The following is a 27,728-nucleotide window of genomic DNA, read 5'->3' as shown; positions in this document are numbered from 1 at the left end:
GATTTAGTGGGGTGATCACTTTGTGAGTTATATCAATCTCTAATCACTATGCTGTATGACTGAAAATAATATATTAACTAGCTGTCTATTAATTTCAATAACGCTATAAAAAATAAAAATAAATAAATAAAATAACTTTTATATTAGGGTTGCTTGGTAGTTACCATTCTTTGTTTTTTAAAAATTCCCGATGACATGCCTTAAAGTCCTACCCTTCTCTAGGATTTATCAGTGAGATTTTGAAAGGGAGTCCTGCTTTTGAAGAATAGCTGTATATTGAATTTCTTCCTAACTTAAGATTTTGACTCTCTCATCAGTAAAACTGAACTCTAATAGAGTTATTTTTTAAAGAGAAGTAAGCCTTTATTTCTTGGTTTCACAAATAAAGCTAGCTGTGCTGGTTGCTCTAATGGCATTATATTTATCAAGAGGCACAAAAGTCTTCAATAATAATTTAAAATTAGTAGTAATACTAATAATTACAAACATTGATTTTTAATCGATATTTCTTGGCCAAGAACCAAACCAGGAACTCTGCATGTATTATCTCCTTAAATTCTCATGACATTTCTATAAACAGTTACTATTGTCACTATTTACCCATGAGGAAATGAGATTTAGAGTTTACACAACTTGACTAAAATCACAAAATTAGGAAAGGCAGAGAGAAGATCCAAACCAAAGGCTGTCTCTAGAATTCAAGCTTCGCCATGCTAAGCTTGGTGGTTGTTCTCCAGTTGATTTGTTCTCAAGCAGAGAAAAAGAGAATGGACTTTGGTGAGTCAGAGCTATAAACAAATTTCAGTTCTTTCTCTTACTAGCTATAGGAGCTTGGGCGAAAAGCTTCATTTCTTTAAGCTGAGTTTTGTCAACTGTAAATATAAGTGACTCCTTCACAGAGTTAAGAGGAGTAAATGGCATAATGTTTGAAAGTGTTTAAGCATAATGCTGAACAAGTAACAGGCTGCTCAATAAATGTGTTAAATGGAGAACCATTACGAGGTCCTGAACCAAGAGAATGTCAGTGGGAACAGAATGTTGAAAGAATTGAGAACAATAAAAGGCTGAATAAACAGGACTGGTCGAATGCCTGGGTAATGGGAGTAAACAAAAGGAAGAGTCTAGAACGACATAAAACACTAGAATTTCATTTCTTTAAATGCACAATGCCTCCTAACCTCAAAAGGAAATACTTCCCCAATACTAGTGAATAACATGCACCAGTGAAAATTTGGCTGAGCACTAAAAATATTGGTGCCTTAAATTTTCATTTTATTTTCACCTAAGCAATAGTAGCTGAGAAGACCATAGAGTTCCTTATATTCTGCTATAGCCTCTTCATCTGTAAAGTCAGGTTGATAATAATACATTACATGTAGATAATAGTAAAACTTTCTAGTACAATGTCTGAAATAGCATGACAGATATTAAATAAATGATAACAATAATTATCCTGTCAAAGTTTTAACATAATCCTAAAATATATGAAAAACATGATATAGCAAAATAAATTTTTTCTCTCTCAAAAGAATAAAGTTATATTGGCACCACATTTAATTCAGAAATACAATCCTCTGAATTTTATATAGAAATCTCTTTCCCCAGTTTGTATCATAGACTTAAAAATGTATATTCATCCAGTAGAGTACCTCTCTAAGTAAGTAATTCTACCAAGTGTATAGATGCATGAGTTTCAACTTGAGAAGATTGCAGAGATATTTTTCCCATGGTAAGGCTAAAAAAAACAGATATACTGAAGGCCGAGATTAGTGTAGGTGGATCAGTACAGTTATACTGTAAAACAAATATAATTCCTAACAATAACAGCACCATTTTATTGGCATTCCCTCACATGACACCTTTGAATGACTGCCTTTCAGCAGGGAAAAAAAAAAAAAAACAAACATAAAATGCTCTACTTTTAACTCTCACCCTACCTATTAATTAATACCTGAAAAGCAGTACTTGTTTACAGTCTTCCCTCTTCCACTCCAAAAAGAAAAATCCTAAACATAGGGTTTCTTTCGTTCTTTCTGCCCCACAATCTCCAGCTACCAGTGAGAAAGCAGAGTTGCAGAAGGAACAACCAAATGAAGACCAAACAGACAAACAAAAAAACAAAAATTAGCATCATGGGGTTAGTGACTTCAAGAGGAAATTATAGTTTAAGGGGAAAAGTTTCATAGTATAGACTGCTCTTTTAAAAAGAAAAAGTTCAAGGAATGACAGGGAGGAGGATGTAATCATCAGAGGCAACATAGGCAGCTAGGCAACCAAGATAATGGCTTGACAAACACCTATGCAGAATGTTTTTCTTGTATGGGAACTGAGAAAACCATGTCCACTGCTCACACTATTTGTTCCATCCTAATGCAATCCATGCGGCAGGCAAAGTTCTGCCCTTGGCACCATGTGAACCTTAGAGCTGATGCCTCAGGCTTCCCACCTTCTAATTCTCTGTCCTCAACTTTACCTGCCATTTCCTTCACTCGGAACAAAAAGGAAAAGGTAGCACTCTTATCAAAGCACCGATAAGCAGTTCTGTACTTAGGGAATCTAGCAACTCCACGAGTGCTTTGTAATTATATGCAATATTTGGTGCCTATACAATTATTGTGCATGTCTCTGGTGAAAGCATTCATCGTTTCCTCACAAACTCAAATAAATCCTTGACACTGAAGAGCTTAAGAAACACTGCATTAGACAGTCTGAACTGGAACAATACATAATAAAACCAAAACTGCTACTCTCTAAGAGTATACAGAGTTAACACTGAAATTTGTGGCCCAAAGGATGGGAAATTTGGGCTTTCTACTCACTAGAGGAAGAGACATACAGAATGCCACAAAGGGAAAAGGAAAGAGCACCTCTCTACTCCAGACGCTTGTCACCAAAAGAACATGTTCCCCAGCTGATTCTCGCCGAATTCTGGAACTGTAAGGGAGCTATAGGGCCAGTTCTGGCTCCGAGAGGCCCACAGAAGCTACAAATTCACTCAAAGTCACACTCCTAGAACAGTAGCAACAGAAGGACAAATGCCCTCTCTTGAGCCCTCCCCTACTTCTATTCCCCGCAACACCGCTGGGACTCAAAACAATTTTTTAAAAAATCATCCATTAAAATTCTTTTTTAAAAAGCCATTTAGTGAAAGTGATAAAAAATAGAGCTACTTTCCATTTCAGCATGTCAAATGTGGGGACAAAAATCAGCCTGTAAAACTAACACGTAGACATAACTATTAAGAACTGCTTGGGTGGGTACTTTAATATCTGATTACTTGAAGTCTAATAAGAAATTGTCAATAAAATGTCCATCCACAAAGAGACAAAGGAAGTAAAACACACCATCTATTGAATTCCAAATGGCTGCTAACAGTTTTTTGAGAATTCAATACTATCAGCTGGGAAACATTTCAACCAGGCCCTTCCAGGGCTGGGATGTACAAGGAACCATATGGCCTCGGCAGAACACTTCAAACAGGCAGCTGTATGGCTATAATTAAATCTGTAGTAGTCATGCTATTATTTATTTAGCAGATTTTTTTTTTAACGTACCCTTCACTGAGGTCTCTGAGAACATGCACCAAATTAGAACAATAGAAAATACTGAAGAATCAGAAAAAGAGAATCAGGGGGAGAGTAAAGTTCTGACATAAGAGCAGACAACAGCTATACAAAAATTTCCCTGAGAGGTTCTTCTTTGTACCTGGTGAGCTCTGACTAAGCACCAGTAGATTATGATCCCTTTACTGATATGAATATTGAACCCGAGGGTCTGTTCACTCCTTTGCTGCATGGTACATGCCAGTGCAAAGTTCTACATCTTTTTTGAAATTTGAATTTTTGAATCCTCATGTGCCATTCACTGACATTCATCAAATCAGAAAAATCTTAAAAGAACTCAAAGACTATCTAGTCCAATTTCCTACCCCGTGACCTAATAATTCTAACACCCTACATTTCTAACATATGGTCATTTACTTCTTGAATATTACAGGGAAAGACGAAAGCATTCAATTCAAGAATTAATTCAAATGTCACCTCTGTCTACTGCACAACCCTTGACAGAATTTGTACTCCTTTCTCTCCACTAGGACATCTACCAGCCTACATTACTTACAGATTTGTCTCACAGTCTGCCACCAGAACTTCTGGGAGGCAGAAACTGTGTCATATTCAGTTTTGTAATCCTGATCTCTAATGCAGGTCTAGTGCAAAGGAGGACTTAATAAAAACATTATAAATAAATTAGCAGTTAAGCTCTATTTCTTATCTAATTCATCCTTATATTAAAGTAAAAACTGCCTCCATAAAACATGTACCTGCTATTATAAGTTTATGTCTAGAGCAACATATGGTAACATATCTATTCTCTTTCACCATAATACAACCATCTCACTATCCCAGTTAATATAACCACATCTCCTCAAATGTTTTTGAACACTGGACACCTTTGGAAAAATCTAAATCTGATGAGTCCTAAATCTTCTGTCCAAATTAAGTAGGATTTTTCACATTATTTATATCATGTTTTGAACTAACATAGTTTATATATATTCTTGTTAAAGTTTTTGTGGTTTCAGCCTGTCAAGATCATTCTCTATCTTGATTCTACCACTTAAGTTTAGATAGGTAACCTTGTCAATTTTGTGTCCTCTGAGAATCTGATAAGTATGCATTATTTCTTAATCTAAATTGCTAATAAATCTGTTCAGTAGAGCAGTACAAACTAAAAAGTACCATGACATTAGAAACTCCTTCCACATTTACACTGGTTATGTTAATCCCACACACTTGGAGCACAGCTATTCTCTCTAGCTTAGACCCCTGTGATAGTCGCGCAGTACCCAGTTCATGAAAGTGCTTACAACATCATCATGAACTCTATGGATGCTTTACTTCAATGAAGTGTCCTGTTCAGAAAAAAAAAAAAAGTGATATATATTTATGTTCTTCTATTCAGTACATAGAGCAATAATTTAGATCATAGGTTGGCACACTTTTTCTTTGAAAGGTCAAATTAGGCTTTGCAGCCACATACAGTCTCTGTCATATTCTCTCTCTTTTTTTTCTTTTAAACAACCCTTTAAAACCATAACCATTCTTAGCTTCCCAACCATACCAAAACAGACTACTGGCAGGTTATGATTCTTGAGCCATAGTTTACCAAACATCATCTCTTCATTTTGAAACAAATGGTCTATTGGTGAATATTTGAAAAACAATAAGTAATGCAGTCAAAGAAACTATAAGAAGAAATAAAGTTCTTTCATCTTTGACCAAAGGGTTTTTCGGAAACAAGTCATTCTAATACGTTCCTAGATTTCAATTTGACTTGTTCTTTTTTAATTTTAATAATAGACTTTAATCTTTATCATAATTCAATCCTTAGAATCTGAACTATAAGAAAAAAATAAAGTAAAAAAGGTTAACATAATGTATAGAATTAATAAATTCTATAATAAATCTCACTCAATGATAAATTTTCTCCTGTTTGATCTGCCTTAATCCTAAGTTCATACTATCTCACATCACACAAAATAAGTAGCTCATGTCTAAGAATGGAAAGACGGGTAGTCATGATTTTAAATGTGCCATGCTTGGGAAAACTTAGCCATACCACACATGTCATCTTGCAGTGAACATCTTTCTGTGTTCACAGCTGGCTTTTCCAATATGTCCTTGTGACACACTACACTTTGTTTTAAATAAAGGAAAAAAAATTTTGAGTTTTCCTTAAACTACATCAACCTGCCAGTTAATTATGTTCATTGAGCTTTCATTATGAGAAAAAAATGTGAACACAGATTTTAAGAAATAAAAGAGCAAACTATATTTGAAATGTTAGTATTTACATGATTCTCTAAGGTGAAAAAAAATAAATGTGTGAGGTGGGCAAGAATATTCATTTCAAGCAACTTATTAACCTAATAAAATACTGTCAGTGATCATAAGAAATACTAATTTTTTAAGTTGCCTGAATGAAAAGATAAGACAATAACAATGCTTTGAGAAATCATTATTCTCTGAGAAACTCTCATAGTCATAGTCATTTTCTCAGCCTTTAAAAAAAGTTCTGATGTACAGCTGAAACATCAAATTTCGTTAACCAATGTCACCATAAAAATACATACATACATACATACATACGTACGTACGTACGTACATACATACATACAAACTCATAGACACAGACAACAGTTTAGAGGTTACCAGAGGCAAAGGGGAGTCGGTGGAGGTACGTAAGAATAGAAGGGGTCAAATATATGGTGACAAAAGGAGATTTAACTTTGGGTGGTGAACACACAATGGAACATACAGATGACGTATTATTGAATTGTATGCTTGAAACCTATATAATATTATTAACCAGTGTCACTGGTTAATTAAAAAAATATTTAATTAAAAAAATAAAATCTAAAAAAAAATGTTCTGAAAGGGTAAGTACAAGCTAATTCTCCCCCAGTTAGTCATCATCATCATTACCCTCAGCAACTAACTGAAGAGCCTCTTGCCTCTTCCTCCTTCCCAGACCCTCTTCCTCTCCACCCCATCCCATAAAGAATATGAGACACACAAAAAACAATAAAAAACAAATGAGTCCCTGTGATGTGACAAATAGTGAGTCCTGGATGATATTAGAAATTTGAGATAGGAGTAATCAACACGAGCCAGAGTGTTCAAGGATGCAAGTAAGAAAAAAGTAGCATTTTACATAGGTCTTGAAGGTAAGGTAGGACTTGGAAAAGCAGAGAGAAAAAGAGATGCTTGGGTCCAAAAAGATGTGCATGCAGTAACAATATTCATGGAAGGAAAATCAGACACACTTCATTATAGTACGAAGTTAAGAGTAAGAAACCTCAAAGAGCCAAATTAGTAATGTAAATGTGAAAAGTGAAGAATGAAATTCAAAACAGAATTGACTTCTATCCTACCCAATTTTACTGCAAAAAATTAGAATTAGTTATATTCTAATTTATTTCTCACATTTGTACCTAACTCTTTCTCCAAGGAAGAATGTTTTATTTGGCTAACATTCTTATCTTCTGTTATTTATGTTCTCTAAAATGGAAAGATACTTCTAAAGTCCCTTGTTTCTTTCTGACTGATAGTTCCATCCACACTCTTGTCTTTCTCTGAACTGCTGCACTTTACTGTTAAGGAGCACACAGTTTATTTGGTCTCTCCAGATAGATATAAACTCAAAATCTGAGGTCATGTATTATCTTTTTTTAAATTATATCAGCCTCTTGTCACTGACCTCAACCAAAACCATTCAGCTTATGGGCACACAACACATGGTTGGTTCGTTGTGTCTTTTAATTACTGTGACAGCAGAAACAGCTAGTCTCCATAAAAACCTTCAGAAGTTTTTAAATTGATAGTTTACTATTAATAATTCTGATGATTAGCCTATTCAATAAGATGTGTGCTCCAAAGACAAACCTAAGGCTGGTAACTATCAGTTGGACACCTGGGACTTAGGACAAAAAAAAAAAGACAACAATGCAAATAGGCAGAATTCACTGTACTCATTAAAAGCACAGGCTCCAGTGTCATAATGAAGCTCTACCACTTAGATGCTATTTAGCTTTGAGGAAATTGCTTATCCTTTTCATGTCTCAGATTCACAGATATATAAAATGGGTTGATAGTACCAACCAAAGCATTAGTGTGAATAAGTATCCAATCTGTTAGTAGTTGTTAATCTTTACAGAGGAATAGACTCAGTACTATCAGAACGAGCCACTGAATGATCAACAGTGTAGCTAAATTTGAAGTTCAAAGCTATTAAAATACCTCCCTATAAAATGACTCAGTTACTTTCTGGTCTCTTATATGTATATGCAGAGAACACTGATTAGGCAGTAATGTCAGTTTGGTATGATTAATCACTGCCTTTCAGATTATAGAAAAATTACCAATACCCTTTTAACATGGCAGCAGAGAAAAAGGAAACATGGTTGATTTAAGTTCAGTTCCGTTTTAGGGAATGAAACCCGACCATTGGCCGTAACACAGAGAGAAATCAGGAAGCTCTGCCGGTGATTGATAAGGTCATGAGATTCTGCTCAGCAAATAAATCAACCGGTCACTGGATCAATCAGACAAGTGAGCTGGAAACAGTGGGAAGCCCTTCTCATTCTGAAGAAGAGCAAGAGAAACTTTTTCCAATGGCATGGCCTCTTAGCAAATCTCCCTGCAGAGAGTCCATATTGAAAGAGAAATAGGGAAGCAGGAAAAAATCTGCAAATACTCCCCATCGTGTAAAGAACAATTCATTGATCTTTTTAACAGTTATCCCAGGTGACAACAGTCCTTCAAAGCTCCTAATAAAGCATTCCACATAAGGTATAAACTTTTAAATTAACTAACTTTGCAGCCTAGATGTAAGTTCACTCAAAATTCTCTTGAGGATGGAGGAGAGGGGAGGAAGGAGATGCAAAGCCAAGCTGCGAATGTGTTAAATCACTATTCAAAGAGAACACTTGTCCAACTCTTCTTACAATTTTCCTTTTTCATTCCAAATGCTGACCACCAAGAAGGGCCCTTGAGATGAAGCCATTTTCAGTTGCCAAGGGCATTCTCGCAAAGCCTGAAGGGTTTCTTTCAGAGCTGGGAACAGCAGCACGTGAGCAGAAGCAATAAGAAACATACAGGCGGCCAAGTCTACTGCCACGCCACTTTCCACCTTGTCTCAGAATACAGGCAGGTTAACCAGCTCAGCAATCCAATTAGACCAAGAGAACAAACCCAGTTTTAGCCTCAATATTTTAAACTTCTGAAAAAAGCCCCCAAAGTGAGCGGGAGGCAGATGTTAGTGACAGATTCTTTTCACTTTGAGTCGCTAAGTTTTAGTGGAGTGAATCATAAAGGTGAAACTCAAATCTGACTGGCAAACAGTATCCTAGCAGTGGAGGAGGATTTAGTAAAGTGTTTAAAAGATCTAGGACACAAACTGGTATAATCTTTTGAGAAGGTAATCAGCAATACACAGTAACCCAGCAATTCTGCTGATAAAAATTTCTTCTCTAGATATACTCATGAAAAAATGCAAAAAAAAAAAAAAAATCACAATAAGAATATTTTTAAACTATTTCTTTGTAATTGCAAAGAAATGAAAGTAACTAAATATCTATTACTAGAAGGTCATTGAAATAAAATGAGTCATATGAACTGTAAAACCTTTAAGAAAAATAGGATGAATGTCAATAGTATTCTGTTTGGTTTTTTTAAAAAACGAATTGCAAAATGGTCTCATTTTTATTTTATATAAATAAATATATAAGTACATATGCACAAAGAACTCATACAACTCAACAATAAAAAAAACCACAATCGAATTTAAAAATGGGCAGAAGACCTGAATAGACACTTCTCTCAAGAAGGCATACAAATGGCCAAAAGACATATGAAAAGATGCTCAATCTCACTAGTTGTTAGGGAAATGCAAATCAAAACTACAATGAGATACCATCTCACACCTGTTAGAATGGCTATGATCAACAGGAAGAGTAATAACAAGTATTAGAAAGGTTGTAGGAAAAAAGGAACCCTCATACACTGCTGGCTGGACTGCGAATTGGTGTAACCACTATGGAAAACAGTATGGAGGTTCCTCAAAAAAACTCTTCTGGGTGTTTACCAAAAGAACCTGAAAACATTTATCCGCAAAGTTATATACACCCCGATGTTCACAGCAGCATTATTCACAGTAGCCAGGATGTGGAAGCAACCAAAGTGTTCTATGATAGATGATTGGATAAAAAAGATGTGGTACATATATACAATAGAATATTACTCAGCCATAAGAAAAGATGAAATACTGCTATTTGCAACAACATGGATGGATCCTGAGATAATCATGCTAGACAGAAAAGTTGAAAACCATATGATTTCACTCATATGTGGGATATAAAACTGAAAGCAACAAATAAACATCACAAACAGATAGAGACTCATGGATACAAACTGTGGATTAGTGGTTACCAGAGGGAAAGGAGGAAGAAGGCAGGAAGATAGGAGTAAAAGGGGTCAAATATTTGGTGACAGTACGAAATCTCACTTTGGGATTTGTGAACACACAATGCAATATATATATATATATATGATATACTGTTGAATTGTACACTTGAAACTTATTTGATTTTATTAATGTCACCCCAATAATTTTAATTTAAAAAGTACTTTTTATGTATAGAAAATTCCAGAAGACTCTACATCAAACTGCTAACAGTGGTTATTTTGAGGGTGAGAATTTGTGAATTTTCACTTTTATTTTATTCATTTTTGCTTTGAATTTTTATAGCAATTTTGTATACTTTTAAGTAACAAAAAAAACTAAAGTTTTAAAAATATTATAGATAATAACATGTTACTCTAGCAGGTAAAGAATAATTCCATGTGTATATTTACAACTATTATAAAGGTTTTTTTAACTATGCCCCTAGAGTGTTCATCATAAGGTATTGCTGCTTTCTGGTTTTATAACAATTTGCCACATCCAAGGGGGAAAAAGTGGGGTTTTTTTCATTTTTGTGTTTTTGTTTTTTCTTGAAGTCTTGGTCAGAAGTAGGTAACATATGACATGAGAGTAGATATCCATCAAAGATAATTGTTGATGACATCCTACTACTCTCTGTATAGTCTCAGTATATTTGTGGTACTGGAATACAGCAAAATGCTACCTATGAAAGAGGAAAAAAACAGTGCATCAAACATAAAACATTCCAGTCAACTATTTAAAACAGGTAAAACTTGCCATGTCTTTTGTTAAATGTTGAATATGGGAATATCCTACAGTGCTTCTGGAGTTCGACTCTTTCATTGGTATAGGTAAGAGTGTCATGAGGACCCCTCCACTCGGCTGCTCTGTCCTCCTATACACGCTGATGCTCCTTTCCAAATAATGAAGACAAAGATGTTTGTTCATTGTTTCTCAGAGAGGCCTCCAGCAAAGGCTTCATGAATCATGTGTTTTGCCCAGGTGACACAACTGACATTAGCCAATTGTACTATCAAGAGAACTAGAGGTACAGATACAATCATTCAAAAGCTCACTCTCACTAATCTCATCGGCCTATGTATACTTCCAGTGCATTAAGATATTTTAATTTTTATTAATATTAATTAATAATTTAATCTAATAGCATGTGGAAAATTTTTTAGCTGAGAAACTCTTTTTCTTTCTTACAATACTTCTAGGAGACTGGAGAACTTCCTTATCTGATAGGAATAAGGTCTTGATGCCAATAGCAAATTGGCTACTGGGTCTCTGGAGCTCTCAGTTTAATCCTCTGAGGTTCTTATCCAGTGCTTAACTACAGGAATAACACCAGATGATCCAGAACACCGGCAAATTCCTCCATCCTACCATACAGCATCCCCAGGGATCTTTTTAAAATGGGAATCAGAACTCTTCAGGTAAAACTTCTAAAACAGTGTCTCATTGCACTTAAAATAAAATTAAAAGGTCCCCCTGAGGACTTTCTGCCCTCGCCTACCTCTGCACACCAGCTACTCTTCTCCAGCCACTCTGGACATTTCTCCCATCTTCTTCCTATTTCGTGAATACGCCACACTGATTTCTTGCCTCAAGGCTTTACTCTTGCTTTTCTTTCAGCCTGGAAACTTCTTCCTCCAGATTTTTCCTCTGGCAAACCCTCCTACTTGAAACAGCTTTTCTGTACTTCTCCATATCATCCTGCTGTATTTTCAGGATAGCACTTATCATTGTGTGAAATTATCCTACTTGTTTGTTTACTTGTTTTTGATGTTAATTGTCTATCTGTCCTCAAAAAGCAAGGAAGTTCCATGTGTCAGAACATTTATCTGTCTCATGTAACTCTGGAACCCTACCACCAGGAACACTTTCTAGCAAAGAATATGCTTTCTGAACTAATGAATGAGTTTAAATCACAGCAGCATATAGTTATGGGGTGATTTAAAGTTTAAATTGATTGCAGCTTCACAGTTACTTAAACCATAGTTCTAAATTTTACAAAAGACGCTTCTTTTTCTTACTTGAAAACACAAGATAGCACTTAGTTTACTTCAGACAGGTTTTATCTGCTTCATCTTTGAGCTGACACAAAACCTGTTTTTAAATGAATGCTAGTCTTCTGATCCAGATAAATAGTGTTCATGGAAAAATAGCATTATGAAAATGGGAAAATTCAACTGTCCCAATATAAATTGGGATACAGGATCAAGAATATGGGTTCTTAAAGTCAATATGAAGGTCAGTGCTTCTCAAACACGACTAATAACTACTGACTGTTAATTCTTGAAGAATATGGAAGGGAGTATAAGGTGAGAGAAGAAAGCTACGTAAAGTTAAATTTTTTGTAGAAAGGAAAAAGATGATGATAAACATCAGTTGTTGTTGTTTTTGATTATCTAAGCAGCATGCTAATCACCTTTGAAAGGGACTCCAAATCAGTGTGCAATGGCCACACCGGTTCCAGTCAAGGACAACTGGCAAAGGGAAGCTGTAGCCACTGAACCACAGGGAAGCACAAGGCAGTTACCAAAACTGTAGTGACTTAATGACATCTAATAAGTGTAACCACCTCCTCACAACACGCCTTCGCTCTCAGGTTTTCACAGATGTGATTCCATTTGGAGTCCTCCCACCACAGCAGTGTTTCACTTGTCTCAGAAAACACGCTAAAGACAAGTATTAGAACCTCGGAAAAGATGAGCCTTTCTCACCCACTGCACCTTCTCTGAGGAGTGGAGCGAGACCACCCAGTGCTCAGTGTAAATTAGAGGGTTTTCTGGCTGAGCCACAAAAAAGAAAAGGAGCTGCTATTGTACTTTACTGTCACTGCGATTTTGAAACAGTTATTGACGCTAAGGGGAGCTTTATGTGAGCCTTCAAATGGAAATCTTCAAAACTATGAAAAAGTCATCTCAGCTGAATTTAGCTGTCTTGCTCCTATATTACATATGCACAAGAAAAGGATTAGAGGTCATTCAATCACAAAATGTTTTTTCTAGATTTCATTTCAAGGCAGTCATGGCTTAGCAACTTCAAACTTCTACATGGTTTAATGGTTTCATCCTCTTACTCTGACAAAGTATTTAAATTCAAGTCTGTTTCTCCAAAAGACCAAAACGAAAATAGAAATCAAGACAGCCAAGTATATTTAAAGATAATAGGCAATAGATAGGGCTAAAAATTATTACAATACACTTTAGAAATTAACCTTAAGCCAAATTCCACCAGAAGACCCACGGTTAGGTTGTTAGAAAAGCTAGCTAAATAATGAGTATCATGGAAGTGATAACCACATAAGAAATTATAAGATTATGTGAGTCATAAGTGTCTCCCTAAGAATCGGCAAGGTATTTCTACATCTACTACATCCACTATAGTCTTTTAACTGCAAATTCACTTAGGTAGGTTATGTAATTGTGAGATGCTATTGGATTATATTGATAAAACTGGGGGAGAAAGTCAAGCCCTTTTAAATTCAATGTACTATTTAGCACAGTACCTCTACCAGAGAGTTAAAACTAAGAGGTAACATGATGAGAAAAATTTTCGTATCCTCGCAGCTAATTTCCTACTCACATGAAAATGAGAACTAAGCCCACTGTTTTTGATAAGCATCCACTGCACTTGTGAATTTTTTTAAGAACAGAAAAGGAATAAAAGGAGAGAGAAAAACAAATCAATGTAAGGAAATTGGGGAAGATAACTGGATAATGAACAAAAAAATCCTCCATAGCAACAAAACAGAAGAGATTATTTATGTAGATTTATAAGTAGATGAGCTCCAGATGTAATTTTTTAAATCTACTTCTCCCCAGGTGTTTTTCTGCTTAATAAATATAACATCCAAGTTGGAATATTGTTGAAGCATTGAATCACCTAAATTTTGGCTATGCTCTTTTTCTGCTGTTAACTATTCTGAGCTATTTCTCAATAAGGCAGCCGCTACTGAAATCATCAGTACATTGGCTTGGCAGAGCCAGAAAGAAAAAGTACAGTCTACAGATTTGTTTCTTCTGTTTTCCCAAAACAGAATCTCATAAAAAATATGCCTTCAAATTTTGTCACTATGTAGCTGTCAGAAAGAGAAATTCTGCTCCTATTCATAACTCTGAACACTAAACCCATTTCTTCTGCTCCTGAGAAGTTATATAGCTCTTGAAAGTTGTGAGGCACCATCACCACTGTTCAAATTGTATTCAGGCAGAATAATCAGTCAATCAGAAACTTCACTTCCAGTCGAATGGAAGTTTTTGGGGCCAACTTGGAAAAGCATATAGAACAAGTTTGACTTTACTGCCAAGATCATTTCCAGGACATTGGCTAATTAATTATAAAAGCTTTTTCAAAACAAATTTGAGCCTGGCAACCATTTTTTCCTACACAAACAGAGAAAAAAGCAGGTTAAAAAAATAAAGCCTGGGTTTACTGTTTTTTTTGCCATAGCTTCATCTTCTTTGCAAGCCCATTTTCTTCTTATCACCCTAAAATGATCCAGGAGCTTCTGTATTTGAAGTTACTAAAATAGTAGGTATAGAAACTGGAACTATTAATTTAAACTCCTACTCTACCTTTGGTTGTAGAAGAAATCATAGGTCAGTTACAAAGCTTCTCTTCAAACTCTTTGGTGAGAATCAAAGAATAGAGCTTCTTCCTCTTTGGAGAGATGAAGAGCTCATTTGATTAACCATGGCTATTACATTAGATAAATGAGGATGGATAGTTGCTCTTATAATGATATACTCATCAACTTCATTTTCTGGCTTTGAAAACAAAAAGAACAAAACTGAATTAAATCTTCCTGGTTTCATCTTATTATGAACCTTAATGAATATGAGATGTTAGTGATAGGTATCAAAGATTATGGTTTCAAGGACTATGATCACACAAGTTTTACAGCAAATTCAATACCCCAAAATCATAATGTTCCAGCCTATTTCTTCTAACACCTGAATCAAAATCTTATGTAATAAACATCCTAAGCAATCGGATTTCTTCCTCATATGCCCGGATATGAAGAGACCCAAGAAGGTAGGAAATTTCTCTCAGTCAGCATTTACCAGCTGGCAAATTCATGGCAAAGGGAGAACTGTGCCTAATAAAAGAAGCCTGCCTCAAAAAAGGCTGTCAAGCAGATATTCCTAACTCTGCCTTATCCAGAATCAGGACCCCTGGCAAACTTCATTACCAGTATGTTGCTTGATTAACATTGGCTGGAACCAAGATGTGTAAATTAGTTCTGAGGAAAATTGTCAATAAGTCCTAGTGAACTGAGTTTTCCATTTTCTGCTACAGGTATGTACCTGTCAATGTATCCCATATTTAAATGATTTTTTCCCTGATGATTTCAAGAGGCAGGCAAATGGAGGGAAGGAGAGCCACTCGTACTAGCATTTGAAGGGGTAGCAGCTGTAGGGGTCAAGAATTCAATGTAAAGACAGGGAAATTAGGCCTGACTAAAGCAGACTCCCTCTCGTAGCAAATAAATTCAGATGAGAAGAATAACACCAGATTTCAGAGAATCTTAAAAGTCAGATAAGGAATTCTGAACTGAACTTGACAGGAAGCCACCCTAAGCTTTTGATTCAGGGGAGAAATATGAGGGCAATAATATGAAAAGTATACTAAGTTGGGAGAAAATGGAGAAGGGATTAGTTCCAAAGGCTTTTCTAGCAATCCATTTTGAGATGATAAAGGTCCTATTAGGGTGCTGCTGGTGAAAAGAAGGAAAAATCCAAAAGCTATTTCACAAGAAAAAAAACATACTTTCACCTTTCCTGTGCTCTTTATAATTCACCAAGACCTATAAACCTGATCACGACTACAAGTACTGCCAGTTAAAGCTAAAGAGGAACATCATCACAAGGAAGCCTTCATTACCTTAGGAATATTTAATTCAGATTTATTTATTCAGGTGGAATTTTCACCCTCTTAGTTCAAATAACTGGTTTTGGTTTTTATTATAAAATGCAAAATTATACCTAATACTTACCTTTTTTTATATTCTCTACCCAGCTATTCACCCAATTGGGAAAATGGCTCAGTTTCTACCACATTCTTTTTAAAGAAAGATATTCGAGATTCAAAATCTAATTGCTCTTCGTTTCAAATAACCTACTTACTATATGTTTTAAGGGATAAACAGTTAACAACACTACATTGCCTTTGCCTAAAATATCTCCCAAAAGTTAACAATTGCCAGTATTTCTTAGCCCTTTATAGTTCAGCAATGCACTTTTTCATAAAGTATCCCATTTAATCCTCATGATAACCCTAAGGTAGAAATTACTATTACTATTTTAAAGCTGAGACAACTATAGCTCCAAGATTTAAATTGTCCAAGAGAATATATCTGTAAAGGCTGGAGTCAAGATTTATCTTCTGAACTTCAAATCCCTTCACATACTGCCACCTACCTCTTCCTTCAGAGAAAGTGCAAAACCCCCATCTACACTAATTGGTTCATTTTAAGTTAGAGAACTATCTTTCCAATCTTTTCCCAGCATCTCTTAGATATACATTTGGTCTTACATTTCAAAGAAGCAAGAGTTCTTTGCTTACCTGGTCCTTCTCTGGTTTATCAGAAATGTCATTCAGACTGGAGGAAGTCAGATTCCTATGGGTCATGGCTGGGCTACCTGGTAAAACAAAAGAAAATCCTAATTAAATATTTCTTTTAAAAAACCCAAAGACTTCGGTTGTATGCTTCATAAACACTAGTAAATGATGATGAGCATGGTAATGATGCTTTAGCTATGTCCAGGTTGGGTGGAGCACAAACATGGTTAAATGAAAAGTATGAAAAATCTCAAATAACATGTTTAAGTCTTACTGCCTGACTCTGTTTCAAGATAAGTTAAATGTTGAAAGAAACGTCAAAAACAGTTAAACATAAAAATAGATTTGCTCCTGGTTTTGTTTGCTCTTTGTCACAGCCCTTTAACACACATCCTAATCTACCTGATATCCTTTCCTTTTCCTGTCCCCTGCAGAGTCAAGCTCTTTCCTCACATCAGCAGAGCTGGCCCCAGGATACAGGCCTAGCCGTCCTCTGTAATACAGGCCTAGCCAGGTCTCTGTAATCCTTCTGAGGACATCGCTTGCTCTAATCAACCCAAAAAGCCATCTGCGTCCCTGTCTCTAGCTAACACTTTAATTAAGAATATTTATCCTTAGTGGACATCTGATCCAGAATCCCCATTCTTTCCCTCAAAATAGTATTGTCACAGGCTCCCTTATTTCCTGCATTCTCCTTTGCCAGACTAAAATAAGTATATCCCATCTTCTCCCTCAACAAGCCAAATTTCTTATTTAAGTCAAGGGATGGTTTCATCAGGAATATTTCATGGGAATCATGCTCTCTGACAACACAGCTGCTGTAGGTAAAATCCACTGGCAAGCTAGTCAATGACTTCAGACCGTTACACAAGAACAGAGAGGAGGGACATCTAGAAGAGTTAAATACCATTTTCAAGTAGACTGTTACCAACAGAATGCTGAACTTTAATTCTGCAGTTGGACCTCAAATTTCCAGGCTTACTAAGCAAAAGAGTAAGTTTTCAAAGCCAGGGTGCTTGACCCAACTCTTGCGAGGTGCTGAGCAATGCATTCATCCTTAATCCTCAATGATCTGACTCAGGCCGGTCTTCACACCAAGAGGACAAGGGTTGAAAAAGCACAGAAGTTCAAACACAGCTTCATATGTGCTTCCAAATAATTCTTTAGATTACAGACTTTGATTCCTTCAGATTGAAACACCAATACATAATTTTATAAAAGACTAAAACCTACTTCTAATAATTTAACGTCTATCTAACAGTAACTTTTTAAATAATATAATTGCCTTTAACCACTAGATCAGGAAAATCATAATTTTCTTGGGCTGGCAAGACAGGATATTTTCCACTCTGTTGCACTTCATTGAGTAAGCATGGCCCAAATCTCTTAAGCCCTTTACCTGGTGGATGTTTTATTCTAGGAAAATTTGAGCACAGAGCATTTTTCAAAGGAAAGTAACATCTGAAAAAATGCTTTATGAGCAAAATTAAAAGAACCTCGTTGAAGGCCACATTTTTTTCTTTGAACCACATACAAGGTTTCTAGTGTCCACTCAACACAAAAGACACCAGGTACAAACATGAATACCCCCAAATAACGCTGGGCTTGAAGCTAACAGGAAATGACAAATAGATACAATTTTACACTTTACACTAAAGAAACAAAACTAGTTACTTAAACTAAATGGGTAAAAATTCTACCTGAATAAGTAAAGGAATGTGAACTATATATTACTAAGGCAATGAAGTCTTCACAATCCTAATCATTGGTTAAAAGTAGCTTATGTAAATGATTAGATAAGACTAATTTCTAATTACAAAGCAACTGTATGTAAATGAAAGTACTGAAATAAATTGAAAGTAGTTTTTCATTATGTAATTTAAATTTCCTGGGCAATATCTTAAACTTACTAATTTGCTTTGGAAACTCTTTATACATATCGCATAGGTGCACTTCAATTCAAGCACTGTCCTAACTGCTGCAAAATCTGAATAGGTAGAAGCCAAATGAATAAGGCTTTTCCTATAATGGTGATCTTGATTTATGTCATAACTTTTCCAAGAAACCTCATATACGGTCTCATCATTTCTCTCATTTCCAAAAGACAGTTATAGCATGACTATCTATATTTATACTGTACGAGGGGCAGAAAGGGGCACAGATCCAAGGGAGAGGCAAGAACCAGAAGAGGAAGAGGAGGTCAATGTTAAGACATAATCAAATCTATTGTCCTTCCTAACCTTATCTGATTCTCATAAATAAAAGTAATGTTAATAAATGTATTAAAAAGTAACAGTAGTAATACTCATTAATGTTTAGCTTTGTAATACACCGGAATAAATCTGACTGAAGTCAACACTTCTGGGTAAACCCTGAGCAAGATGATCAGCATTTTTCAATCTTCTCCTACCTCCCTCTCTAGAAAACTCCCTATCCCTACACCCTAACATCTTGAACCAGAGACAAATGCTTCCCAATGCAGTGGTTCCCAAGGTGTGGTTGGCCCCCAGACCAACAGCATCAGTATCACATGAGCGCTTGTTAGAAATGCAAACTCCTGGGACTCACCCCAGACCAACTATATTGAAACTCTGGATATGGAGTCTGGCAATGTGGATATTAACAAACCTTCTAAGTGATTCTGAAGCATGCTAAAGTTTGAGAATAACTGCTCTAAATAAACCAGCTATCTTAACCAAAGGAGTTCCTAGTCAAAACCTGAGTTGAAAGGTGCATAGATAAGTTGACAAAGCCACAGCAGTAGTTCTGATAACCTTGCTCTCCTCCAAGCCACTGCTTCAAATATCATATCTCAAGCAAATCATTAAATTAGCATCCTTGCAATGTAAGCACACACACACAAAAACGATCATACTAGGCTTTTACTATAAATTCTCACCTACAATATCCAATAAATAAAAACTTAGTTTCAGAAAATCACTGTTTAATCTGCCTTTTCTGGAAACATATCACACAATTCAAAAAGACAAGGATAAGAGCCAAAAGAGATTACAAACCAGGTTATATCTGGGAATCAGAAGTTTGTATGTGACACTTTAGCTAATCTAGGAAGCTGTTACACAACAGGTCCCTAACAACGTACTGTTGTGGATATTTTACACCTGATATTCGATAAGACACATTGTCAGAATAAATTAGTGCTTTCTACTTATAGTTTTGGCCTATAATGTAAACTCATTATCCTACAATCCTGAGTGAGTGGAGTAATAGAGGAAAATGTCAGCTTGTACCAAAAAGGTGTTTCCCAGGCTCCCCTAAAGTATGCAACTTCCTGTGCAGTTAGCGATTCCTTTACTCAAAGCTATCACTAGTAGGCCCTTTCCATCTAAAATCCAGGGCATAAGACTGTCTTATCACTGCTCTCGGTCCAAAGAAACTGTTTTTTTTAAGCTTTGATTTTTAAAAAAGAAGAAAAAGAAGAACCAGCCTCGAGTGCATAATTATAATTAATTCCCATATCACTGTCTTTTTGCCATAAAAAAAAAAAGAAAGAAAGAAAAGCCTTTGGAAAATCACATTTTCAAGCAGTTTCACACAATCAAAAACAATTTCATTTTCAAAGTACCGACTTGGCAGGTACATACTGTCTTCTATAAAAATTAATTGCATTCTGCACTGTTTGAAAATCATTGTTATTCTTTAGCACACATGTAGCAATTCACAAGGTCTTTTGCAATTGTATCTATTGGATACAATAAAAAGGGTGAGGAGAATGTACAGCATAGGAAGAGGATATTTAAATGTAAACACATTAGACAAAAATGTAAATACGTATGTAATGTAATGACACATAAACTCTCACACACAAACCTCATACCTTTATAACAAGCCAATAGAGAATCTAGGGACAAGATCACAAGATCACAAGATGGGTTATGAAGTAAACCAGGTTTTTTATTCTCAATAATAATTAAATAATATTTTAACATAAAAATAACTATAGTAACTTACATATAATGGACTTTTAAATGAATCTGGTCCTCAATGTCCGACAATTCAGGGCCCTGGGTATGATTTGAACTGCTTGGGACCACAAGACTAATAATAAATGTAGTTGCAGAAAAATGCATGCTAATGTCTTCTGTCCCCCACTGACTCAATGATATTCTTTTTACCCTCTTTGTTGACATAGCACATTTATCTAGAAAATGTCTATACCTAACATTAAGGGTCAACTAGTCTTTTTGAATACTATGTACTTTAACTTCATTACCTGAATCCTCATATAAATACTTTGAGGTTAGTATTATTATTACCACTTTATATATACATAAACAAAATGAACTTGAAGGAGGTTAAGTTTGTGGTCACACAGCAAGTGGCAAATTTAAATCTTTATCTCTTAATACCAATCCATTGCCTCTGTTATTTATATGAACACATAAACATCATTTCTAATGAAGAGAAAATTTAATGTATAACTACAAAGAATATACTCTATTTCCATGGCAATTATGTGTAATATAATATTACTAAAAATGTTTAAGGTAGAAATGTTCTTCGTTGCCAATTTTAGCTATGCCAACATCTATGTCAATGAGTGCTCACAGAGACTATTCTTTTCTTTTAAACACCACTCAATTTTGTACATTCCAAAAATGGAAATTACATTTCTTTGTTTTTTCATTTTTATAAAGAAAAAAATAGGGATGAAAATATTGAACTCAGTTACTCTTTTTGCCACTGAGATTAAACAGTTACCTAAAACCACAGCTCTATGACAAAGAAGAAAGTATGTTAAAAACGATAGCAATGTAATTATACAAGCAATAATGCCACATGCTTCTGAATGTCCTAGTTCATAGTCATAGCCAAGTGTTTTTAAAATTCCACAATAATCACATAGCCAATTCTTCATTATTTCCATATTAGTTTTCCACATTTCAGGTTACTCCAACTGAAATTTCTACCCAATTTCAACAACTAAATCAGAAATACAATGAGACAAGGAGGATAAATCATTTGGGATATACTTGCAATAAGTTTAAGAAAATCTGGAAGGAATGGCTAAAAGATAAGCTTGGATTTTGTCAGACCAGTTTCCCAGTATTCCACAAGAACAGAATATCAAGAGCTATCCCCACCAAAAACAATAATAAATATTTCATTAAAAATTCCAATCCATTCTTATACCCCACCTCCAAATAAAATACAGAAATGTAAATATTTGAAATGTAAATATTAGACTAAAGAAAGTTAAAAATATTGTCAGAAGGAGCTCTTTGAAGGAATTTCATAACTAAGCGAAAATTAGTTTCGATAGTTTTGCTTATTTTAATTCTAATTGTTTTGTTTCATTTAGAGATTTTTGTCATTAATTTATGATTTAATATCATGTAAACTCCAAGAGTCCAGAGCCAGGGCTCTTGGTTTGTCTTGTTCACAGGTATACTCTGAGCTTGGCACTAGTGGTACTTAATAAATATTTGTGAATGAATGAATAATAGCAACTGGGTATCATTTTACCTCTATTCCGAGTTACTACTATAAACACTACTGTTCAAAGTCCATTTCCTATGGAGGGAGATTTTGTGTGCACACTCCAGGAGCCTTCAGACTTGGAAAGCTTTAGAATAAATAAGGAAGAAGTTTGTAGCTGGCCCAGAACTAACAGAACAGAAAGACTCTGCCAAACTGGCTAAAGACCTGTCAGTCAGCAGGGGAACAGAGATGAGAAGCAATAAAGGGGAGAAAAAGAAACCCCCTGTGTAGGAAGAATCAGAAGGTAAGATTAAGAGGAGAAATAAGAGAGGTTGTCAGGATGTCAGCAAAAGGAAGGGAGAGCCTTGGGTAGAAAATTATCTAGGGGAACTGAAATAATTCAAAGAATGCGATTGGCTTGAAAAGTAAAGCAAATTTAGAGGAATAAGGAAGACACCAAAAGATCCAGGTAACTTTCAAAGTATGTGAGTAAAGTTCTAGCCAGAAGCTGAAGTCATCTCTAGTATAAGGGGCAAAGAAAATGGAGAGGACATCCTTCTAGAAAGAGAAATATGCAGATGACAAACCACAACATAACAAACATCTATGCCAACGTGTCCTCACAGAGACTATTCTTTTAAAGATCATCCTTACCCTTTTGAGACCTGTGCTGTCCACACTCCTTTTGGTAACCTATCTAAGCTCAACTTCCTTGACTCCGCTCTCCCCTGTTTTTGAGTTTTCTGTCTACTCTCTGGGCCTTTCCCATGACTCAACGTTAGATCTTAGACTTCTCAAAGTCACTTACATCTTTTCTCATTCTTTTTAAATTTCAACCAGCAAAAGCAAAATGCTCTAACCATGGAGACTCCCGTTCTAATAATATTGCACTGGGTATTTCATTTTTATTCTACTCTAAAGTAGATAGTTTAATTTTCTTTAAAAAAAAAAAAATCACATTCTCTTTCTACACACAGACATACAAAAAGACAGTTAAAGAATCTCTACTAGTTGAGGAAACATTCAGAAAAAAACAAGGACTGGAAAGGAGACCCCCATTAAGTACTTCAAGGAATCTGTGGTCCTTGTGATTGTGTATGGTATTTGTGATCCCATAACAGTTCTTTGTCTGTATCACTCACTCACATGCACGCACGCGTGCACGCGCACGTGCACACACACACACACACACACACACACACACACACACACCTATGAATAAAAAGTTATTCTGCCCAAAGAATATAGGTAGAAGTACATAAAATAATTTGTGACCTTATCTCACAAAAAATAGAAAAAGAGTAATACCATCAACGAGCCTATGCTAGCTAATAAAAGGGTACATGAGAAAGACCAAGGGAAGTCTATGAGAGCAATAAACAAACAGCTCACCGGCCCTTCTTTCCAAATAGGTGCTGACTCAAAGTGATTTTACTAAATGCCCCTAACCCAAGTTAATCATTTTAAGCACAAGTAGCAATACCTGATTTCATTTGTTGGGCTACTCTCTTGTATCTATATGTAGATACCAGATCCAAGATATAGTAAAATTGTGCTAATTCAGATTTATGGAGAAATTCTCTGACTTGATGAACTGTCTAAATTTAAAATAACTTACAAAGGCTACCAATTCAACTTAGTATATGACTTACCAAAAGAGTTTATCTTTGTCCCTTCCTAGCTACTTTTAAAATGATAGAATAAAAAATTACTAAAAACAAAAAAATATATAAAACCATATCAATTAAAAGAACTGGTAGAAGACCAACAGAGACAAGAGACTTCAAAAACTTTCTGGAAGAAGAGCAGATGGAGTACTAAACTTTGCACTATTTACTCTAAATAGGAATTGCAGTGTAAAATATGCGCAGAGAGGCAACTAGTCAAAAAAGAGAAGATATTCCCTGCAAAACTCTAAAGAAGCTCCAAATGGGAAGAAGTCAAACATAATGAAGGCTGAAAAGGACAAGTTTATGGAAAGCCTATGCTGAGAACATTTAACACCACCCCAATGGGCAGAACACTCAGCAGCCAAGGCATTTACACCACAGGGCTCCATGCGAAAGTGTTCAGAAAAGACCAGGATAATTAGTGCAGGTGTTTATACCTCAGAGCAAAGTCTTCTGAATTCTAGAACTTAGGGGACACCTCAGGATAACACTTCCTACTCACTCAAAAACAAATCTGCAAAAAAAAAAAAAAAAAAAAATCCTCTCCCTTAAATACAAATGAATAATTAAGGATCATCAGATTTTTTTATTTTATCAGGGTGACATTGATTATTAAAATTATAAAGGTTTTAAGTATACAATTTGATAATACATCATCTGTATAAGGATCATCAGATATTTAAGAGAGAAAGCCCAAGACTAAAACATACACCAAAACAAACAAAAACACACACAATTTCAATAAAAGAAATGTAATTTAGAAAATTTAAATGAAAACTCTTACTAGCTTTCAGAGCTATTTAAGAAGATATTATATCCATAAAACATGTACAGGATATTGTGAAAAATAGAACAAGAAAAATGTTTTAGGATTATAATTACTTTTAAAGACTACATATGATTGTAAAAAATAAAATAAAACAATATAACGGTTAGAAAATAAAATCAAGAAAATAGTCTACAAAAAAGTAGGGATAGAGAGGAACAAAGAGACAAAAAATATGAAAAGAAAAGGTCAGAGGAACAGAGGCTCAATACAGGAAGGATAAAATCTGACTATTAGGAGTCCTACTAAGTCTGAACTAGGAATTAAAGAACATTCTACTAAAGAGAACATATCAGAGGTAAAAGACATGTTTCTTTAAATCACAAAGGACCCTAGGGAAAAATAAACAAACACCACACACACACACACACACACACACACACACACACACACACACATCCAGCCCTCTATGTAGATGAGTCATTGTGAAACTTCACAATACCAAGAATGAAGAGAATAGCCTAAGATTTTCTATCTAGAGAAGAAAAGAATTAAGAATTAAACTTTGGAATTCTTTTAACCAACACAGAATGGTAGAAGAGAATGGACCCATGCATTCAAAGTTCTGAAATAAAAATTATTTTCAACCTAGAATCTAATACTCATCCAAATTATCAATAATCAAATGTGAAAAAAAAAACAATAAAGAAGCTTATAGAGGATTAAAAAAAAAATTAAAAAATGTCAACCTTTATATGCCCTTTCATACAAAGTTACTCGAAATGTAATTTAGCAAAATGAAAGAATAAACTAAGAAAAAGAGATGTATGGTCTCAAACTCAGGAAAGCAATGAAAGTAAATGCCAGAAGAGCAAATGTGCAGCAGGTCCAGAGGAAGACAACAAAGAGGGATGGATCTGCAAAAAGGAGATATCTATAGGGTTTATTAGTATCCCTGAGATATAGAAAGAGCTTGGGACTACAGTAACAATACGTAAATCTAAAAAATACAATTTAAAACTCCAAGTTAAAAAAAACTACGAGAGTAAATATAATTATAACCCATTATACAGCTTTAGAGTAAACTAAATTCATATAGTTATAACAATATAAATACTATTTATGGATTTCAACTTTAGAATCAACTGATACAAAAAGCAGAGATTGTATTTACAAATAGAGACAAGAATGTAAATCTAACCAATACTGACAATAAATAGAAGTAGCAATGACAGAAGCCTGGAAGTGAAAGTAGCAAGGAAAAGGGCAGGGAAGACTAGAGAAGCTAATATTCTTTACTTCAAGGTAAGAAGTCAAAAGATCTCTCCAATACTTGCTACATAAAAACATACATACATACATACATACATACATACATAGGTTTATTGCCTAAAATTACAAATGTAATAAATAATGGAACTAAGAATAATGATACGAAAATATTTGAAGGAAGAAAAAAATGTTTGTACAAAACAGGTAATATCATTTCTAGAAAAGAATTAATAGATGATATCTAAGATTGGTAAATCAGAAATAGCAATATAAGTTTATTATATAGCGATATGAAGATACACATGACAAAACTAAAAGAAAAGAATTGGAAACAATTTAAAGAGTTAAAAGTGATTGTTACAAGGGCAGGCCTGGGAATAGGGAAGATGACAAAAGGAGTTTGTTTTCATTAAGAGTCCTGTGTTCTTCAATTTCATAACCATTTACACATAATACTTTAGAAATACATATATATGTCTATTTATCATATGATGTGAATTAAGTCTACTTTTATTATTTCTAAGTACCTGAGATTAATTTGAAACATTATTAACCAGTAGACAACCTTAGGAGTTAAATCAAATTTTAATATAAACATTGAGATTAACATTTAAAAGTTTAAAATCAATTTGTAAGTAGTTTTCACATGCTCCATGAAATAACACTTACACTGTATTTTAAATTACAGCATGGGAAATTTTTCCTAAAGGCTCTGTCTGAATTATCAAAGATTCACATCTATAGCTTTAGTCAGCAAAAACCCTATACCTAAAAAGAATATGCAGAAATAAAAAGCACATGCAGAAAAGCAAGCCATTTAACATAGTCTTGTATCTGCAGCCAAATAAATATATAGATAAGAATGTCAATATTGAAATCAATATAAATATAGTTTATTGGTATTGGATATAAGTAGAAGTACATCTGTATCTATGTGGACATAGATATAAAACATTAAAAGAGTAATAGACATATTCTCTGGGCCTCCAGTAATAAATGTAGCCCATCTCTCTCTGTTCCTTATTTATGGCCAACAAAATATGACCTGGAAAAAAGCCATTTAAATTGGCTTCCTTGTGCAGTAATTCCTCATGGCCTTGCTGACGCACATCCAATTAGTTAATACACATTGGGCAATCGATGATCACAGGTCACCCACAATTTAAAGAGCAGCCTCCAGGACACCTCTGGGCCTCTATCCCCCCAGTGGCCCTGAAGACTCTCCACATTTAAGTGCCGCAAGTCTGAACAAGAGCAAAGTCCGGATGCAGCACCTTTCTTGAGGTGCACTTGCACAGACATTCATTTTCTCCTCCTTGAAGAGGATTATTATACAAACCAGCCAAAGTGAAATCAAGGTTCCAAATGGTATAATAGTGCAAAGATCCTCCACAGATGTTCAGTAAATGCGCATTGTTGTCTTTTTTCTCCTTCCCTTTGGCCTGCAACTACATGCACATAAATCTCCTCTGAACTCAAGATCTTCAGGAAATAGTGAACTACAATTGCCATTGCAGGATGCCACCATTTACAACTTTCCAGCCTAAAGAGATGAGTTCAGAGAAATGAAAGGTTGCAGCTGGGGGTTGAAATCATCTGAGAAGACTTTTAAAATGATGACTGAGGCCTGAAGGTAGCTGTTATTCATCACACGGAGGGTATAAGGTAACTTCAGGCAAACCAAAGTCTGAGAGTATCTAGCAAGTGTTAAATGTCTCACCAAGGGCAGAGGTCATGAGTTATTATTTACTGGAGAAAGCTATGCACTATGTACCTAGCTTATTTATGCATGTTACATCACAGTGATAGAAAGTTCTTCAGATAATCTCTACTGTTTTCTAAGGAGACTGTGGTCTTAATTCATTCTAGCACTTATCACTCTGATTTGAGGGCAATCTATGCCTTTCAATATTTATTACTAACGCGGGGTGGAGGGTGAATTGGGTGGGAAAAAGAGCAAATGGTAAAATATGTGAAGCATTAAACATTAACCAAAAAAAAAAAAAAAAGGATGCTTTATT

At 35.1% G+C, this 27,728-nt stretch overlaps 1 protein-coding gene across 3 annotated transcripts in view; it reads right to left on the bottom strand.

Annotated features, from left to right (window-relative positions):
- The window catches only part of SLC4A4 (solute carrier family 4 member 4), a 265,785-nt gene that overhangs the window by 115,358 nt on the left and 122,699 nt on the right, over positions 1-27,728 (bottom strand). For all 3 annotated transcript variants that reach the window (XM_006917294.1, XM_006917293.1, XM_006917295.2), the window contains exon 6: positions 16,561-16,637. In XM_006917294.1, the coding sequence (XP_006917356.1) occupies positions 16,561-16,637 (77 nt within the window). The remainder of the gene's footprint in view (positions 1-16,560; positions 16,638-27,728) is intronic.

Source organism: Pteropus alecto, unplaced genomic scaffold (genome assembly GCF_000325575.1).
Source record: "Pteropus alecto unplaced genomic scaffold, ASM32557v1 scaffold237, whole genome shotgun sequence".
Classification (NCBI taxonomy): Eukaryota; Metazoa; Chordata; class Mammalia; order Chiroptera; family Pteropodidae; genus Pteropus; species Pteropus alecto.
Note: the sequence above shows the minus strand (reverse complement) of the source record. Positions and strands in the feature narration are given on the sequence as shown.